This window comes from Epithele typhae, assembly GCF_022376455.1.
Source record: "Epithele typhae strain CBS 203.58 chromosome Unknown BXZ73scaffold_162, whole genome shotgun sequence".
In the NCBI taxonomy this organism is placed as follows: domain Eukaryota; kingdom Fungi; phylum Basidiomycota; class Agaricomycetes; order Polyporales; family Epitheliaceae; genus Epithele; species Epithele typhae.
The window spans coordinates 18206-38038 of record NW_025954353.1 but is presented as its reverse complement, the minus strand read 5'-3'; the positions used below and the strand labels follow the sequence as shown (position 1 = coordinate 38038).

General features: G+C 59.5%; 1 protein-coding gene across 1 annotated transcript; it reads right to left on the bottom strand.

Annotated features, from left to right (window-relative positions):
• Positions 1 to 18193: 18193 nt before the first annotated feature.
• BXZ73DRAFT_108439 (uncharacterized protein) lies at positions 18194 to 19771 on the bottom strand (the record flags this gene model as incomplete). Its single annotated transcript, XM_048017157.1, has 4 exons — positions 18194 to 18327; positions 18397 to 18687; positions 18751 to 18908; positions 18969 to 19771. 4 exons carry the CDS (start codon positions 19769 to 19771, stop codon positions 18194 to 18196), a joined length of 1386 nt encoding a protein of 461 aa, XP_047871132.1.
• Positions 19772 to 19833: the final 62 nt, after the last annotated feature.

The following is a 19833-nucleotide window of genomic DNA, read 5'->3' as shown; positions in this document are numbered from 1 at the left end:
ACTGCGAACGAGACGATTCCGCAGACGATCAAGATGGTGCTCAACGGCACGGAACTGGACGATACGTTGGCCAGGCGGCGTCGCTCGCTCGCCAAGCGTGACACGTTCACTCAGAACAGTTTCACCGAAGCCGCGGTCGTGTGCGCGGACAGCGTCGACGCCGACCTGGAGGTCACCATGTCCGTGCTCTTCGACGAGATCGTCGAAGTCACCAAGAATGTCTCCCATACCTGTGCGTGTTCTTGGCTTTTTTGGGAACACGTAAAAGACTCAGTTTCCACTCACAGTCGGTCCCCTTTGGCCTGTCCCGTGGTTCCATTGCTCCACCTGGCCGGTGCGCGCCGTCGAACGGTACCAAGGCCTGTTTAACGGGACGTTCGCGAACAAGGTCCTGGTCATCGGCAACACGGTGCGTCACTGCATTCATCGTGTCTGCCATCCACTGACCTGGCATATACCCACAGTATGACGGTGCGACCCCGTTCTACGAGGCACAGGCGACCGCAGAGGTGCTTGGCGATCAGGCCGCGCTCGTCCAGCAAGATGGATTTGGGGTACGTGCACTCCTGTGCTCGGTGTAACACCCCACCGTGAAAGCTGACGCGGTTTCCGTGTAGCATACCACTCTCTACCAGTCGTCGCAATGCGTGACAGACATTATCACGGCGTATCTCGATGATGGAACGGTGAGTGTTTTATTCGCGTCTCTTCCTGCTACCTCAGTGGACTGATGATGAGCAGCTGCCCCCTGGGACTGCGGCGATGCCGACGGTGTGTGCGATTGACGAATCGGTTGAGCTATTTCCGGGGGTCAGATCCGTGGACGTCCCCGCAAACGGCACGCTTGCCGATAGGATGTGATGGGCATTTAGGCCGTTCGAATTCTCTCACTTGGACAGTGGACGCTTTCCAGAGTTAGTAAAATGCTACAGATAAATCATCTGCACGTCACGGTCGGTCGAAAGCGCCAAGAAGCATACATGAGGTTATAACAAAACGAGAAGAAAGGTAATGTGCGCGTAGGTTGTGTCTCCAACCATGTTCCAGCCCGCCTCACCCCCTCTGCACAATCTCATACCCATGATGCGTCCTCCACAGCACGTCCGTCACATACGCACTAAACGTGCTCCCCTCCGTCCCCACCACCGCCCACGCCTGCCCCGCCACCATCGCGTCCAACAGCGGCATCAAGAACGGGCCCAGCGCCACCCCGTCCGCGGGGTTGCGCAGGCCGCGCAGCGCGCCCGTGTACCGCGTGTCTCCCGCAAAGTCCTCGAGGAAGAACGCGCACGGGAAGGTGCGCACGAACCGCCACAGCGGCGCGGCGAGCGTCGGCTCGCGCGCGTCCGTCGCGATGTACAGCGGTGCGTTCAGCGCGCGGAGGTGCGGCGCCGTGTGCAGCGGCCCGCGGCACTTCATCCCTGGGCCATCCTCGGGCACGCCGCTCCCCCACGCGCGCTGCCCGCGCACCGTCGGGGCCGGCCACGGGAACGGCGGACGCGGGGGCACGGGGGCGCGGAGCGCGGGGACGTCCGGGGGCAGAGTCGGAGGAGCCCCCGAAGCCTCGTTCGGGAAGAGCGCGAGTTCGAGCGCGGCGACCGCGTCGTCGTCCGGGAACGCGTCGCCCAGGGGCCCGCGGAGGAGGCGCCACCACGCCGCGCGCGCGTTCTCGTGCGCGTGCCACGCGAACGCGCCGTCCCCGACGCGGAGGTGCACGGCGAGGTACGCGCCGCGGCCGGCGGGGTCGAGCGCGCCGCGGATGCGGGCGGCGACGAGGGCGAGGGGCGCGTTCGCGAGGGCCATGTGCGCGCGGATGCGCTTGCGGAGGAGGTAGTGCGCGGGGGCGCGGAGGTGCAGGCGGGAGGAGCCGAAGAGGGTGCCGAGGACGAGGAGGCGTTCGGGGCGGCGGGCGAGGGCGGCGATGTGGATGCTCTCGTTGTACTTGCGGAGGGGGGTGGGGTCGCGGCTGAGGAAGTCCTGGAAGGAGTAGTGGTTGCGGTTGGCGTCTTTGAGGTAGAAAGTGTCTTCAGGCGGGATGCCGAGAACACCATGAAGCCAAGAGTCGGTGAAGTTCCAGCCTTCTAATAGATGTTGGTGTGTTCGAATGCTAGATAGATCCACAAGCCAGCCCCATGGAACGTAGGTATAATCGCTGTAGCCTTCGCATTCTGGGGATAGAGCAAGATCGTCCTGTAGGAGACGAGGGCAATGATCCAGCCCAACTTTGCTCGAATTTGCAGACATTGCGTACAAGTCGTCGAAAGGAGCATATGTGAGGGGGGCACCAAGGCGGACAGGAGGAATCAAGAGGGTGCGATTCGATGCTTCGGCCAAGAACAACGCATTTTCCAGAGCGACGCGTTGGTTGTGGAATCCGCTGTGCGGAAGGTATGCCAAGTATTTCTCCGTTGAGGTAGGCGGTGGTGTTATGTTGTGCCGAAAAGGAAGAAACCCCGACAGAGAGTGAAAATCTGGAGCCTCCTCGTACAGGCTCGCCAAAGGGATGTGGTGCCAGGTCAGACGTAGAGAGCACTGGTTGAACAGCGAGAGCGAGAAGGTGCCGGACGCCGACGCCACCAGAGCAACTAGTAGAATCGCCATGAGAATCTTGCAGCCGGAACTCTTCCTTGGATTCGCCCTCTCTTGTGACCTTTTCCGCGGGCTGAAGGAGCGTTTGCAGGAACCTCGGGGCTGAGAATGAACCCCGTCACGCCGCCATGAAGCGGAATTCTCGGGGTATCCGGTAGGTTTTCCGCCTACGCCTCTCATGTGTCCAACCGTCTAGTGAAGTAAAGTGTATGCCCCGTATACTGAAAGAGTGTCGAAGTGTTGTCGTGAGGATCGGGGTAGTGAGTAGCAGAGAGTGAGCTCACTGTTCGTCAGCCCGCCGTGCCGCCGGCGTACTGTCATGGGCGTCTATCTAATCTACCACGCTCTGACAATCGCAGGCCGGGCGCGTCACCCTTTCTTTCCACATCCGAGAGCGACGCTACCCAGTTTTATCACATTCCGATCATCCAATTCTTTGGTAGCTCATGAAGATTCACGTTTAACGTTAAACACTGACCACTGATCAATGACCCGGTCAACGTCGACATCGCAAGCCAGCAGTAAGACGCCTAGAAAATGCCACTGTCATGAACTAGTTACAAGTTACAACCTACAAGCCTGCCTGCCCAGTGTGCGCTTTCATCATCGGGAAATATGTAGCGCGGCGAAGCTCACCTCATAAGTCCTTCATATATAGTACTTGCTAGCCAGTGACGCTCTGTGTAAAATCAGATCACCGGGTAAATGCGGTGCGCTCAGCCCGCGCTGGTGGCGACGCAGTAGGGACCGTAGTCAATCAGATATCTCAAAGAGCTCAGTATCTGAAATTGGGAATGACTCATCCGTATGATGAATCCGGTGGAACGACTGAGTACTGAGTACTCACTCAGTGACCGTCTGCCTTGATCAGATCTTAATCGATTACATAAGCCATAATGCGCTGGATGACTTGAAGCAGCGCTTGCGTGAGAGTTGCCATCCTGTCATAACTCCCTCTTTATCCGCAGACCAAGTTGTGTATCATTCATCACTAACGATTCTGCGTAACCATTTACCAGACCAACAGGAGTCAACCTACATGTTCCAACTTTGCGTCTTACGCCGTACGGTTTCCATCATTGCTGGGTCCCCCTCACAACAGCATACCACGGCGGCGCAGAGGGGACAGACAATTTCCTCGACTGACGACGACAATAGTCCGCCAAGACATGGGCAACCACGGCCGGTCACAGAGTGTCTTTCGTCTTCACCGGCGCGCTCTCTCAATGCGTTATGTGAATGGTGCAGTGGGGCGCGAAGAGGTCTAAAGGATCATCATCCCTTGTATGTTGTGGACCTGGTCATCGCTTTGACCGGGGCGTTCACACAGGTCCGGAAAACGCCTGTCACCGACGCCATCTTACAGCTTCCTGTGCGGCGTCTCGGTACAGCCATTGCGGACGATGGTGTAGTCAAGGATACCTAATGCCCCCCTGCCTGCGGACACGGACATTTCTACTCCGTGTAATTGCCCCCAACTCTTGAGTTCACGCCGTAACCATTTTGATCAGCCTGCGTTTTGCATCCGAAATCCGTCGTTATTGATAGTTGCATCAAACAGAAGACAGCTCGCGATGGAGGTGGTACATAAACCTACTTAAACCAAGAACTCAGCTTGTGTGGTCGTCGCCCTCCGTCTTTCGCCCTTTACGCCTGTCCTTCCAATTTCAGAGCTGGTCTCTTCTACCCCCTTGTTGTATTTTTCACGATGTACGCCAAATCTTTCGTCGCCATTGCTCTCATTTCCCTCTTCAGTGCGCAAGCTGGTGAGTTTCCTTTTGCAATACGTGTTGGTGATATCTCAGATACTCTCAGGTGCTTCTCCCATCTCGTTGTTTATCCCTGACAGTGGGAACAGCATCGATGTACCCTTAGCGGCGTCGGCCATCGGCACGGACAGCACTGGACACACAACCTACATTCTCGGTGTCGGAACAGCGAGTGGCTCGCTGACCGCGACCCCACAATACCGGTCACAGCGAGAGGTGAGTCAATTTCCTACCAGCGTCGTTTGCCCACACTCATGGTTCTCTCTCACGCGCAGCGACGCTCGTTGTGGGTGCGACCGATGCCCACCTCTTTGAAGCGCTTCCTCTCGCTGCTGGAACCGGCGTGATCCAGGACGACTGTTCGATGTCCAACGGGGTCGCGGTGTGCACCGCAGTGCTCTCCACGAGCGGCGGACCCCCTTTGCCCCTCCAGACCACCACCGAGACCATGGTCATGCTCGAGGTCCAGGTGCGTCGAGTCTTTTTTCTGACCGCATTGATGAAGCAAACATCTGATCCTCACGATTTCCACGACCAGAACCTTGTCGCTGCTAGTGGGACGGACTCTGTGTCCGGATCAAGTTCGGTCTCCTCAACAAGTTCGACAAGTGCGACTGGGACGACGACGACGGCGTCGAAAGGGAATGGAGAGGGCAAGCTGACGGGGAGCGCCCTGCTGATCGCTGCGGGTGTCTTTGTCAACGCTTTGCTTTGAATGTAGGACTCGAGCCAGACGGCGCGGCTGTACTGTACATAACTATGGCGAATTTGATGACGGCGTTGGGTGAAAGTCGCGATGAGGTTTGCAGGCCGACCGGCGGGCCGCCGACTGCCCGTGATGTCGACGTGGTCAAGACTTGGTGGCTGCTGCATAACGATCTCGTGTCGGCTTCAGGCGCGAAAATGCAGCAAATGGGGACGAGACACGACTGCAGTGGTGGTGGCTGGAGACGAGCTGAGACGAGTCGCCACCTGTACCTCACGTTCTTTTAATCAATTGATCTGGTGTCACCCCCCTGGGGTGATACCAGATTCGGAGACTGCAAATGCGTAACTGTCTGCCACTAGTAGACCCTCTACGAATAACGGCTGATATTCCCTGCAGGGAAATGGTAGAACGCGGGCATATGCCCAAGTCCCCCGCCCCCTTCCCCGACGTTCCCGAGGGCCCTCCTCCGCGAATTCCCGCGCTGCGCCTGATGGCCGCCCCGTCGGCGCCTTCCCCCATGCCGCGCCGCGCGCCCTTGATGGCCCCGACATCTCCGGACGCTGCGCGCCACCAGGTCTCCGCCGGCGCCTCCCCACTCCGCCACCCGTGCTCGCCGCCCCCAACAGCGAGCTCGCCGTTCCTGCGTCCTGCCCTCCCCTCCCCTCCGTTTCCCTCCGTTCCTTTTGGGATCCGCTTGTATTTAAAATGCGCACCTAATGGTACACAATGCAATAGCTGGAGTTGGCTGGGTGTGCCTGTACTGAGCCCTCACACCCCCCAAAATGCGTGCAATATAGGGACATACACAAGCCGTCAATTGATGGGCTAATTTCTGCAGCAGATAGTCGTAGATGATAGCTGCTGTAATATGAAATCGCAGGTGGATAGCTAGAGGGGTGCATGTATGATGTCATATGTCATTTCAGAATGACATACTCTACAGTGATATGGTATGTACATTTATCGTCCCATGTACACCTAGAATCATAAATAGAGATCCTTCAGAGTGCACTGCAACAAGAAGAAAGTGGAAAGACGATGTTGTGGTGAAGATATGACATATGTTCAGAAGGGTGGACTGCATTAAAATTGCGGCCTTGATATGTTTTTGTGCAAACCTCCAATCACTGTGCATCTTCTTGCGTTACTTTTATATGTATACAGAGAGCTCAGATCGTATCTTTCGTGCTTATCGGTGGAGGATTGGAGACAGGGTATGGTATGTCATTATTCTATGACATAGAGTATAGCAAGATGGCATGTGCTCCGATTGTTATTCTGAAAAGCGGAATGGATCAGGGCACTCTCCTGCTTAACGATGCAGAAGAAATCTCAAGAAACGGTCGAGAAGTGGTTGAGATATGTCATATGAGCTTGAAGTGTGCAAAGTGGTCTAGGTGGTTCAGGGCGTCCTCCGGACAACTTGCCATTCCAGACCCATCTGACATATCTCAACCACTTCTCGACCGTTTCTTGAGATTTCTTCTGCATCGTTAAGCAGGAGAGTGCCCTGATCCATTCCGCTTTTCAGAATAACAATCGGAGCACATGCCATCTTGCTATACTCTATGTCATAGAATAATGACATACCATACCCTGTCTCCAATCCTCCACCGATAAGCACGAAAGATACGATCTGAGCTCTCTGTATACATATAAAAGTAACGCAAGAAGATGCACAGTGATTGGAGGTTTGCACAAAAACATATCAAGGCCGCAATTTTAATGCAGTCCACCCTTCTGAACATATGTCATATCTTCACCACAACATCGTCTTTCCACTTTCTTCTTGTTGCAGTGCACTCTGAAGGATCTCTATTTATGATTCTAGGTGTACATGGGACGATAAATGTACATACCATATCACTGTAGAGTATGTCATTCTGAAATGACATATGACATCATACATGCACCCCTCTAGCTATCCACCTGCGATTTCATATTACAGCAGCTATCATCTACGACTATCTGCTGCAGAAATTAGCCCATCAATTGACGGCTTGTGTATGTCCCTATATTGCACGCATTTTGGGGGGTGTGAGGGCTCAGTACAGGCACACCCAGCCAACTCCAGCTATTGCATTGTGTACCATTAGGTGCGCATTTTAAATACAAGCGGATCCCAAAAGGAACGGAGGGAAACGGAGGGGAGGGGAGGGCAGGACGCAGGAACGGCGAGCTCGCTGTTGGGGGCGGCGAGCACGGGTGGCGGAGTGGGGAGGCGCCGGCGGAGACCTGGTGGCGCGCAGCGTCCGGAGATGTCGGGGCCATCAAGGGCGCGCGGCGCGGCATGGGGGAAGGCGCCGACGGGGCGGCCATCAGGCGCAGCGCGGGAATTCGCGGAGGAGGGCCCTCGGGAACGTCGGGGAAGGGGGCGGGGGACTTGGGCATATGCCCGCGTTCTACCATTTCCCTGCAGGGAATATCAGCCGTTATTCGTAGAGGGTCTACTAGTGGCAGACAGTTACGCATTTGCAGTCTCCGAATCTGGTATCACCCCAGGGGGGTGACACCAGATCAATTGATTAAAAGAACGTGAGGTACAGGTGCGAGTCGCCCGTGCACGAGGCGCCGGTGGACTGATCCGACGTCGGCGGCTAGCGTCCAGTGGCTCGATCTCGAGGGCAGCAGCCTCCATCCTCATCTCCTCCTCCCCCGCGCTCCCGAGAGCATGTCCGCCCGCCCGCCGCCTGCCCGGCCACACATCGGCCTGAACCCGACGACCAAATTCTCGTCCTACTCCATCAACGACTGGGGCGAAGACGACGCCTGGGACTCCGCCTCCGATTCTGAGTCGACCTCCAAGCCGGACTGGAAGCGCACCAACGCCCGCGCGTCCGCATCGACCGCGACCGCGACCGCTCCCAAGCTCGTGCCCCGCTCGCCGACGGTGCACGACTCCGACTCGTCCTCCGCCCTCGCGTTCTCCTACACCCACGTCCAGGCCCCGAGCTCGTACCCGCCCAAGGGCGACCCGCCCGGCGGTGGCGGCAAGAACGGCTGGACGATCGTCCGCAAGTCGACGGAGCGCGGCAGCGTCGACTCGCTCTCCGCGTCCGCGTCCGCGTCCACCGCGGCGGCGCCGTCCCACAGCGCGGCGTCGAACGACTCGCTCGACGCGGGCATGGTCGTCGGCGACATCGAGCCCGACCCGGACTCGGTCGAGGCGTCCGCGGGCCCGGCGAAGCGGGGGTTTGCGACGGGCGTGCTGCGAGACGATGCGCAGGCGATCGCGCAAGGTGCGACTGGTCTCGGCTGCGCTGTTTGCGTCGTCTGACTGCCCTTGTTCGTTGCACGCAGATCCGCTGCGCATGGTCACCCGTCCCAGTCCAAACCTAAGCAACGGCAAGGGGAGGGCGGATGCGTATCCGGGCGAGTCGGAGAAGGAGGCGCGAGAGCATTCGATACGAGAAAACAGGCGGCGCAAGTTCATTGACTGCATCGACAGGGAGAACGTGGACATCGGTGCGTGCCATTGCCGCTGTGGGTGCGTATACATGGGCTCATGCGGGTCTCGTCCTTGTTCAGCGCATCTGCGGAAGCTGGCGTGGAACGGAGTGCCCGCCGATCTGCGACCTCTTGTCTGGCCTCTGCTTCTGGTGGGTGCTCTTTTCCACACATGCGCCACATTTGTCTTCATGGAAGACATAGGGATATCTCCCACTCCCAAAACCCACACGTGCGTCAACAGTCGCCCGCAAACGGCGAGAATACGCTTCCCTCGTCGACACAACGTTTGCTCGCGGCCGGGACGGACTTGACCAGCAGATCTGGCACCAAATTGAGATCGATGTACCAAGGACACGCCCTGGGGTGATGTTGTGGATGCAGGGGTCGACACAACGGGTGAGCTTAGCAGCCGTGATGATATATGCCCACGTGCTAACTTGGTGGGAGTAGAGTCTGGAGCGAATCCTGTATGTCTGGGCGATCCGCCATCCGGCGAGCGGGTACGTGCAGGGCATCAACGATCTTGCGACACCCTTCTTTCAAGTGTTTCTATCCGCATACATCGGTGCGTAGACCCTGCTGATCGAGTCTCGCGTTTGTTTCCTGAGCCGGTTCTCTAGACTCTGACCCTGAAGAGTTCGACACTACACTCCTCCCCGAGGAGATCCGAAAGGCCGTTGAAGCCGACACATTCTGGTGTCTATCACGACTCCTCGACGGCATCCAGGACAACTACATCGCTGGGCAGCCTGGCATTCACCGAAGCGTAAAGCGGATGGCAGAGCTGGTGGCTCGAATAGACTGTGCGTTTTCGTCTTCCCCAGTTTGAGATTCATGGATCTGAGCGAGCAATTCGTAAACAGCACCGCTTGCGGCGCATCTGGAGGCGGAGAACGTCGAGTTCATGCAGTTCGCGTTCCGGTGGATGAACTGCCTGCTCATGCGCGAGATCAGCGTGCAGAACACGATCCGGATGTGGGATACGTACCTCGTAAGTCCTGTCGCTTCCACCTGTTTTAGTCCCATCCATTCATGTTTGTGATGTCTAGGCGGAAGGCACGGACGCATTCTCGCAGTTCCACCTGTACGTCTGCTCCGCGTTCCTCGTTCGGTGGAGTAAACGACTACGAGAGATGGATTTCCAGGTATGCCAAATCCTCCGATATCGTCTTCATCCTCATGGGCATGCTTCCAGGGCATTATCATGTACCTTCAGTCCCTCCCCACGTCTGGCTGGTCTGATCATGAAGTCGAAATGCTCCTCAGCGAGGCGTTTGTGCACTATTCGACGTGGCACAACGCGCAGAGTCATTTCGGCAGTTAATTACGTTCTCGATGTGGGCTCTCTGGCATATCAGCGAAAGGCGGCAGTATATAACGCATGTATCATTGTTCGGGCTTCAGGCAACAGCGAATCGTAACACCACCTGACTCTTCGGCTTGTGCGGGCGGATGGTATAGGCGGACAGCATACCAATAGGTCTACATGGGAGAACAAGAAAGCACTATGCCGAATCCTTGGCCTTGACGAACTCGATCTCGCGGTTCACAGCTTTGAGGAGCTCGTCGGCCTGGTCCGTGGTCTTGGTGCGTATCCGGTACGGTGTCTGCTTGCCGGCCTCGTGGCCCATGAAGGAGACGACATTCTTGGCCACGCTCGCGTTCATGCCCGAGTATATGCGGAAGTTCTAAAGGCGCACGACAGATGTCAGCCCAATCCAGTGCGTGGAGGAACCGGCGCAAGAGACAAGCGAAACGCGAACTCACGATCGTGATTTTGCCCGTCCCGCTGTTCCGCAGCAGCATCCTCCGCGCGTCCGTCTCCTTGTCGCGCTTCAGCCGGAGTACTCCAACCCCCAGGTCGCTCCACGTCGGGTTCCCGTCCTTGTCCGCCGACATCCGGAACACCTTGGTCTTGATCTCGTGCACCGTCTCCTCGCCCTGCTCGCCCTCGCCCTCGGCGTCGTGCGCGGACTGCGTCGCGAGCAGCGTCGTGCTCGAGCCCGCGGACCCGTCCTGCGTCTGCGACTCCGTCTGGCTCGCCGGGGGCGTGGGCGTGGACGTGCCCTCGTCGCCCTCGCCCTCCGACGCGAGCGTCGGCGTCGCGGACTTGGACGCCGGGCCGAACGAGAAGGGGAGCGCCTTGATGGGGCCCTGCGCCGCGTCGCCCGCGTCGGGGGTCTTGGGCGGACTCCCGCCCCCCGCCCCGAACCCGAACCCGAAGCCCACCCCGAGCGAGCCCGCGGGCTTCGGCGGCGCGAACGAGAAGCCGCCGGCGGGGGCTCCGAACAGCGAGCCCGCGGGCTTGGGCTCGCCGAACGCGGGCGTCGAGGCCCCGCTGCCGAAGGGCGACGGCGAGGCGGGGGTGGAGCCGAAGATGGAGGTGGGTGCGTCCGCGGGTTTGTCTTCGTCGGGCTTCTTGCCAAAGAGCGACCCGGCGGAGGACGCGCCGCCGAAGAGAGACGAGGGCGTGGACGCACCCATGCCGGACGACGAGCCGCCGAACGAGAAGGCGGAGGGGGCGGAGGGCTTGCCGAAGATTGAGCCGCCAGAGGTTGAGGAAGGTGGGGCACCGAAAGAGAAGGAGGATGAGGTGGGGGCGGGGGCAGTCGTGGAGGTGGTGCCAAAGGAAAATGCGGACTTCGGAGGGTCGGAGGGTTTGGGTGGGTCCTCAGAGGCGGGTGTTGGTTTGGGCAGGCTGAAGGGGCTACCTAGCGAAGAGGTACCGGTGTCGAGCTTGGGTGTGAACCCGGCGAAGGTCGAGGTGGTGGTAGACGAACTCGACGATGCCGTAGCACCTTTCGGGCCTCCGAACGAAAAGCTGGAAGGGGCCGAAGGCAGAGAGAAACTGGGTTTCGGCGCTTCGGGGGCTGGGGCAGGGCCTGGGGACTTAGTGGCGGGTTTCGATTGGGACTTGTTGTCGAAATCAGCCTGTGTGGTGATGCGTAACGCCTTGTACCGCTCGAGGATTTCGGCGACATCGACAAAGGGATCCGATTCGATGGCCTTGTGTAGCGCTGAGAGGAAAGAGCTGTTGAGACCTCGGAGAGCCTTGTAGTACTCAACTTCGCTGTCATCATCCTTGGCTGCTCCCTCAGAGGTCTTTGCCATCACAGGTGGTGTTGACAAGGAGGAAACGATGGATGCAAATGCCTTCGTTGCCGCAGAGGCAGTGGAGGAAACCGATGGCCCAAAGGTCGAGGGCGTGGCTGTAGTCGAGGTCGAGAAGGGAGATGATGCGGGGACAGCTGGGGAAAGCTTGGGCGCGCCAGGCGGAGGTCCGAAGGAGAAGGCCGACGACGGACCGCCTGTACCAAAACCGCCAAAGCCATTGAATTTGGGGGCAGGAGGGGCCTACTAGTGTTGCCTGAGCATACACCCACTGCATATGCTGACTTGGGAACGTACCTCTGAGTCGCTTGAGGCGGGTGCTGCTGCCGCTGCTCCCTTGCGTTTAGGAAGCCCTCGAAACCTATCCACACGCCTCAGACAACGAGAGAAGCCGGCCATCATAATACGCACTGTCTTCCGGCGAGCACAGTATCGTCCGCCTTCTTGAAGGGCCCTGAGGTCACTTCCTAACCGCAAGTTTAGAAGATGTGAAGCTGGAAAAGCGCGATATCGCTCACTTCGATGTCGTTTTCTTCATCATCGGCATCCTTAATAAGCTGCTTTTCTGCCGCGCGTTTCATACGGAAACGGAACGGGCGTATAGGAAGTACAGAGGAAGGTTGGAGGAAGGGGTTGGAGGAGGACGCGAAGGTGGCGCAAGACACGACGCGCCCTGGGGCACGTGCCACGTGCCTCGAGGACAGAGGCGCAGTCGGAGTTGGATTCGGAGTCTGAGTCTCAAAGTTTCTGTTGGATCTCAAACTTTATCACACCAACGACAAAGCTCACTACGCGCTGCGCAGTAGTGGCTTGTAAGTACTAGCTTGCAACGTGCACCATTCCTTATCGCCATTCGCGCCCGCGGTGCTGGTGCCCTTGATGACTGAAGCGCTGGGGGGCCTGAGGAGTGATCGCTGAGTATTTGTCCCAGAGGGATTTTCTTACCCGCGCGGGCCTGTCATTTTACCGCGTTTATACGAACGAATATTGTATGTCGCAACACGTAGCAAACAGGTAACATAGCAGGCAGCTTGAGCATGCCAATGGCGTCATGTACGCTTGGTGGGCGCTCAAGGTTGCGCTGCGCTTCGGTGGAAGGATTGATGGGCGTCTAAGAGGCACGGCAGCGATCTTTTTCTCTACGGAAAGACTAAGCAAGTACTTGGAGAGAACGGGCTTTGGACAAGTATGATTTTAACATGCGATGAAAGCACTCATGGGATGAGATGGGTTGAGGGCGCAGTGGAATCCGAACACAGATGCCGGTCCAGCCGACGTGGCTCATGGACGCTTAGGTAAGCAAATGCGCGTCCCGTTAGGGGCCAGCTTCCGACCCGACGCACCAATCTCTCCGCCGTCCACCATGTCCTCCTCGTCGACGACCGCATGCTCGCGGTCTCCGTCCCCCGTCCCCACCACTCCTGATGCTTTTGACGCACGCAGTCCGGAGGAGCTTTCTTCCTGGTGCAAGTCGCTCCCCAGCACCGAGTTCCTCCTCAGCAGTGGACTGCAACTAGCCGCGGACCACGCGATCCGCAAGACTGAAGAGCGGCCATCCCTCAGTCTAGAGGATCTGTTGCAGGCGCATGCATATGAAGAGTGAGTTATCGCTTCTTTGGCTCCTTCTCCCGCTTGACGCGCGTCATCAACAAAGCGCAACTCCCGCCGCCCGCGACCTCTCTCCAGAATCCATGTTCTGTCCGGTAGTCAGCCCGTCATCCCCCGCCCCATCGGCCGATTATGCACCTGGCCATCGTTCTTCTATTTCCAGCTTAAAGCCCATACCACCTCCCGCACCCGTCCGTAAGGATCCCCCAACACTTCAACGCGTCGTCTTCCCTGAGAAAGCGTCATGCTCAAAGTGCGTTTCGTCTCTTTCCATCGGTGTTAGCGTTCATTGCGCATTTTTGCTCATCGGCTGCTTGCCTCAGTCTTCCATCCTGTTTCCAAGTTACCCGACAGCGGCACCAAGTCTCGTGTAGAGACTCAGATTCGTCTCACCGTTGACCTCGCACACGCGAGCGCTTCATCCGGGGAGCCGCTCAAGTACGACAAAGTGGGTAGTTGGAAATGGTTGAGGCTCCCCAAAGGTACCACGACGAAGAAGCGGACAAGGAAGGAGGGCAAAGTCGGTGAGTAAGACTCGATCATCCCCAAGAAACCGGCCTGACGGAGTGCCCAGACGCGCCTCTCGAGGAGTGTCTCTATCTCACGGCCGAGATAACGTGCGCTACGCCCCCTCATACCCGGGTGACAGTCTGTTCGAGTTGCCAGACTCGCGAGGTGAGTCGTATATATCCAATGCGTTCAGTTGTCTCCGTGCCGGTCTGTGTTAGTGTGGTCTACGTGCCTAGCGATAGCCGGCCACGGAGGCAATAAGCATTCGACCTGGTTCTCACCCTTTGTACAGGCGAAGAGAGTCGCGCGCAAAATCGCTGCTCGTGTTAGGCCCACGCGCTCCGACTCCGAGTCGGCAGAAGAGCCGCGTGTCCTTCCCGGCCAGGGCAAGCATGAAGACACATCAAACATCATCCAGTTCAACTGTCCCGAGGTGCTCGACTTCTCGTCGGGTTCTGTTGTTCTTCCCCTGCGCATCACATGTTACTGCCGGCACCACCGCGAGAAAATAGGCTTTAACCTACGCTTCTGGATGCTGGACCACACCGGGCGGATCGTCGGCACCGGGACCACTAAGCCAATCATGATCACCGATGACCACAAGAGCACCGGCGTCAACACGGCGAAGGCCAACACTGAGTTCGGCTCGAAGCTCGACTGGACCGTGTCTGGGATGGAGCCTCAAGCAAGCGCCCCGAAGCGCAGGAAGGCCGGCGGGTCCGAGCGGGCCAAGAAGCGTGCAAAGCCGTACGACTCCAACAGCCGGCTTTCACGGCTCCAGCGACAGAGTAGCAGCGGAAGCCTGCAGTCTCCTTCAGAGATGCCTTCGGCTTTCGCTACTCGAGCGTCGTCTCCTCAGCTGCACCTCCCCTCCCAAATCATCACCTCCGTCGTATCCCCGTCCCCCTCCTCTTACAGTGTCGGCGATCAGCCACATTCCGCCTACCCGGATGAACCTCAGCCCCTTCTTTCCCCTTCCTACGACCTCCACGAGCCGCTTGCGCACTCGCCATACGCTGTCCAAAGCGTCCCACCGCCCCTTGCCCACCCCTACTATGGGAACGAACAACCTCTTCAACCTACGCAAGGAATGATGCCGGACTCGCTCGACAGCTCGGCTTCCACTGCGGTCGCTAGTCCGCTTTTGTCGGCGTACGACTCGAACCCCTCCATGGCGGAGATTATGCACTCCAACTTCAATATGGACGTCGTCATGCCAGACCTCGAACCTCCCATGCCGGCCTTCCAAGACCCTTCCACCTCATCCTACGTACAATCCCCTCCCGAGATGGCGCAGCAGTCGGCGGTCGAGCCAATGAACCTCGCGATGTCACATGCTCCCGCCCCCACCCTACCACTGCCATATATGCTCTTCAAACACGATCCGCCGCCGCCTGTCACACTCCCTCTGCCCCGCATTCATCGATTGATTCCTGCGGCCGGACCGACCTTCGGCGGTATCGAGGTTACGGTTCTCGGTGCCAACTTCCATAGCTCAATGCCGTTGAACTGCGTTTTCGGTTCCACCGCGTCGACGTCGACACAGCGCTGGAGCGACAACACTCTCGTGTGTATTCTACCGCCCAGCGTCGTCGCGGGTCAAGTGCATGTATGGTTCGAGGGTCTCCCGAAAGAGGAAGACGGCACTCCAGCGTGCCTGTTCACATACACGGATGAGACAGACAGGGCTCTGTAAGTACCATTCTGTCCAACCCGGCGCTTTTCGAGAGCTCACTCGCTTCTCAGCATGGAGCTCGCGCTTCAAGTAGTTGGTTTGAAGATGACTGGCAAGATCGAAGATGCCAGGAACATTGCGATGCGCATCGTCGGGAACACTGGCGGTCCGGACCCCAACGCTAGCATGCCCACAGAGAGCGCAGGAGGCGCGATGCAGCTTTCGGCGCGTCTCCTGCTCGGCCGCGCCGGTGAAAGCAGAGACTTCGAGAAAACCCTCTTGGACTTCCTCGCTCTTCTCGACGTGCCTGTCGGTCCCGACACGAACTCATCGGTCCTGTCCAAGCAGACCCCCAGTGGACAATCGCTCCTTCACCTCGCCGTCCTTGCCAAGTTCCCGACGCTCACTCGCTTCCTGCTCTCGCGGCACATCGATATCGATGCTCGCGATAACAACGGCTGCACGGCACTCTTCCTCGCCGCTCTCACCTCCTCTGCAGAGTGCGCACATGTTTTGGTCGAGGCTGGCGCCGCGATGGACGTTGTCAACGCCGCCGGAAAGACGCCCGCGGAGGTCGGTCCGGCCGGTTTCTTCGACTTCATCACCTCCGAGAGCGAGCGCTCGTTCGGCGCGCCAGACTCTGACTCGGACGACGGGGCCTGGGCGGACATCGACGAGCAATCAGAGGACGACACCGAGCTGCGCAACGCACTGAGGCGCCGCCGCGTGCGCAGACCATTCAGCCGGAGTACGCACCCACGCTCGACTCCCCAAACATCGACGGCCCCTGAACGTGTCACGCCTGCGCCGCCCCCAACGGAATGCAGCGTGGGCGACGCGCCCCTGCCATCACCCCCAGCCCCCTCCCCGCCCGCCGAGAAAGCCGCGCCGCTCCCCAAGTCCGAGAAGGCTGCGTTGGGGGCCGTCGTGGACGAGAAGGAGGCCGCCGCTGCGGCCACGTTCACGGACACGCTCTACCGCACGCTCGCACAGCTGCAGCACCCGCAGGACATGATCGCGCAGATGCAGATGCAGATCCCCGGCCTGCCGCTCCCCGCGCTCGGCCTGCCGACGGCTGCCTGGGGTGCGCTCCCGCAGGTCGCGGCCGTGTTCCCCGTGCTCGTCGCGATCCAGCAGCTCTGGGGGGCGCGCGCCGAGGAGAAGGGCAAAGGCGTTGAAGGCGAAGCTGAGGGCGAGGGCGAGGGGGCGCAGATTCGGCAGGATTGGAAGGCCTTCTGGGAGAAGTGGATGTTGGCCGCGTCGCAGCAACAGCAGGGGCGCCGCGAGCACGAGAACCCGCCGCCTGCGTACACCCCGCGACATGACAACGCGGACTCGTTCCCTGCGGACACCAAGTGCCCTGAAGGGCTTAGTGCAGAGCCCCAGTCAAGCATCGTCGAGGTCGACGCCCCCACTGTCGAGGTGGAGAAGAAGGAGCAGCGCGAGAAGGCGGTCGCGCCCCGGCAGGCGAGGTACGCTGCCGCTGCAGTGCCCGAGGAAGAAATGCAGCTGTATGGATACAGGAAGCCTGCCCGTCGGGCACAGAAGAAACGTACGTTTCCTTTCTTACTCAAGCTCCGGGAAGAGGCTAACCTGTGTTGAACGCAGATGACCGGATGTTGGTCCTCTTCTGGATCCCCATTCTTATCGTCGGATTCGGGTGGGCGTGTCTGCACGCGCTCCGCATCGCGCTCCACGCCACGAAGACGATCGTAACCTTGAAGGTCTCCACCGGACTCCACGCGTGAGCGTAGAACCGACAGTGCCATAGCACCCCCTTCTTGGAACCCCTTCGCTTCGCGTCGGTGTATGATACATTCGAATATTGTCTCCCTGTCTCGCTGTTCCCCAATCCGCCGATACACATAGGATCGTATAACGCCCCACAGTCTGTTTTATTCCCCGTTCGCTCGCATCTGCCGTCTTTACCCGAACACCCTCGGCTCCCTGGAAATCTGTTGCCTACTTATCATCCGACCCCCGAGTCCGTCGCTGCGTTGACGCCAGCCTCGCCCACAGCTCTTTTCCGATATCCCTCGCTTGCCCCGTGCCCCCTGCTCCCTCCCACTCGCTGACACGTAACGTTATATGCCGAACTCCCGTCTGTCCCTCCATGTCTCCATAGAAGCACACGCCGCCCTGTACGTATGGCCGTTCTCGTAATCCACTATGCACCTTGAGCTCTCGCATTGAGGCCGCCGATCCTGCCCGTCCTGGATCTAACGCGAGAATGGGAGCCCTGAAGAACACGTACCTTTTTCCTCTCCAAGGGCCTTGTCGACATCAGAGATCATCCTGAGCTGGCTGTGATTGGGTATTACGGTTCGCCGCCTCTAAGCGCCGTTTCGCGGGTACCGAGCTCAACGTCCAATGCGGCTCGACACCTTGCATAAGCGTCTCGTCCGCGTCGTTCAACCATGTCACGCATCGTGTCTCTTCACCATCAGTCCGCATAGTATACTTCATGTGCCTACTGGAACCCCGTCTTCGCGGCGAGAAGTTCCATGAGCGTACGCATGGTGTGGGGGACCATTTGGACTGAAGTTTCGACACCACTGTGTCTGGAACTAGCCTCTAATGCGATACTCTCACGGAAGACCAACTCCTCGCGGCTTCACGGACTCTATTCCCTCGCCGCTCTAGGCATCCAGAAATGAAGCAAAAGTGGTGAACGAGTGTGGCGATTGGCAGAAGGTACATCAAATCCAATCCTCTATGTGTTGATATTCCTCCAACACTGGAAAAGACAGGCAGCGCTCAAGGAGTGCGAGGTCAAAGGCTCATAGCGGAGCGTCGAGCACGATGGCCCGCAGCTCGACGCTGCACATGGAGCGCGCCGGACGCCTTGGAGGGGGCGACGCACGCCTCTCCATCTTCGGAGAGCGCGAAGCCGGAAGCGCACGACTCTGCAAAAAAGCGCCCCACGTAAGCCTCTCGTCGACGAAGCACCAGCGCATCGGGGGGAAGGGGCTCACCGATAACACACGCGCCCCCGCGGCACGCCACCCGTCCCGTGTGCGGGATCGCGCTGCAGTCCCGCCCCCCGTCCGCGTTGCGCCCGCCCAGCGGCGAGTCGTCCGCGACGCACCCGCCGCAGCTCTCCAGGTCCGTCCGGACGTCGACGCACTCGCTCCCGCGGACGTACCCGTGCCCGGTCGCGGACACGCCGTAGACCGGGCAGCTGCGCTGGCCGAGAGCACACGCTGCCCGGCGTCGGACGGGGGTTTGGTGAGCGAGGCTGGAGGGGTTCGCGCCACCGACGTCGGCTGCGGACGGGACGAGACGTCAGTATGTGGGCGAAGAGCAGGAATGGTGGAGGGGGGGCGTACGGCAGGTAGGCCCGGCGCTGGGGCAGGAGAGCTGGCCGCCGAGATAGTAGGAGGAGCACGCCGACGCGGAGGACGCGCCGACGACGGAGTATGCGCCGGCCGTGGCGCACTGCGCGCAGCTGCTCGCGCCGGGGTGGTCGGAGTAGAACCCGGAGCAGCTGCGAACCCACGTCTGTGAGCATGCCACGCACGCGCACCGCGGATCGGAGAGGACGCACCAGGGGCAGCATGCGGACGCGCCCTCCCACGAGAACTGGCCCGCCGGGCACTCCTCGCACTCAGTGGCGCCGTCGCCGCTGTACGACCCGGCGGCGCAGAGCGTGCACGCGTTTCCGTTGAGGTACGTCCCTGCCGGGCACATAGGGGGGTCGGTGACACAGGTGGCCGATTCCGCGTCGTAATGGGTCCCGTCCGCGCAACCGTGACAGGACGATGAGGCGGGGACGCTGACCTCGTTGCTGGGGCAAGGGAGGCACTCGGTACCGTCGCTGGAGTAGGTGTTGGCCGCGCACGACGAGCACTCGCCGTCGAGCGGGTACTGGCCGGGAGTGCAGGTGGGCGTGTCGATGACGCAGGAGCCGGAGTCGTAGTGGGTACCGGAGGCGCAGGCGTGGCAGGACGAGGACCCCATGTCGCTGACTTGCTGGTCGGGGCATGCCGTGCACGACGTCGCGAGGGGGGCGGAGTAGGTGTTGACCGGGCAGGACAGGCAGCTGCTGCCGGCGAAGTACGTGCCAGCCGAGCAGGGTGTGCACGAAGCGCTGCCGGAGTTGGCGGTCGAGCCGGAGGGACAGACTGTGCAGCTGGATGCCGCTTCCGCGCTGAACGAGTTTGCGGGGCACGGGAAGCAAAGCCGGCCATTTGGGCCGTAAGTGCCGGCGGAGCAGGGTACGCACCCGTCCCCAAGGCTCTGGAACCCGGGGGTGCAGCCGCGTAAGGCTGAGGCTCGTCGTACGAGTGTGAGCCCGACGACAAAGAGAGTAGTCGCTGTTACGAATGATCTTCCCGAAGTACTAGCCATAGTGCCGTGAGTCAACTTTCGAAAAAGAGTGTATGGAGCCTTTTGGCCGGAAGAAAAAAGCT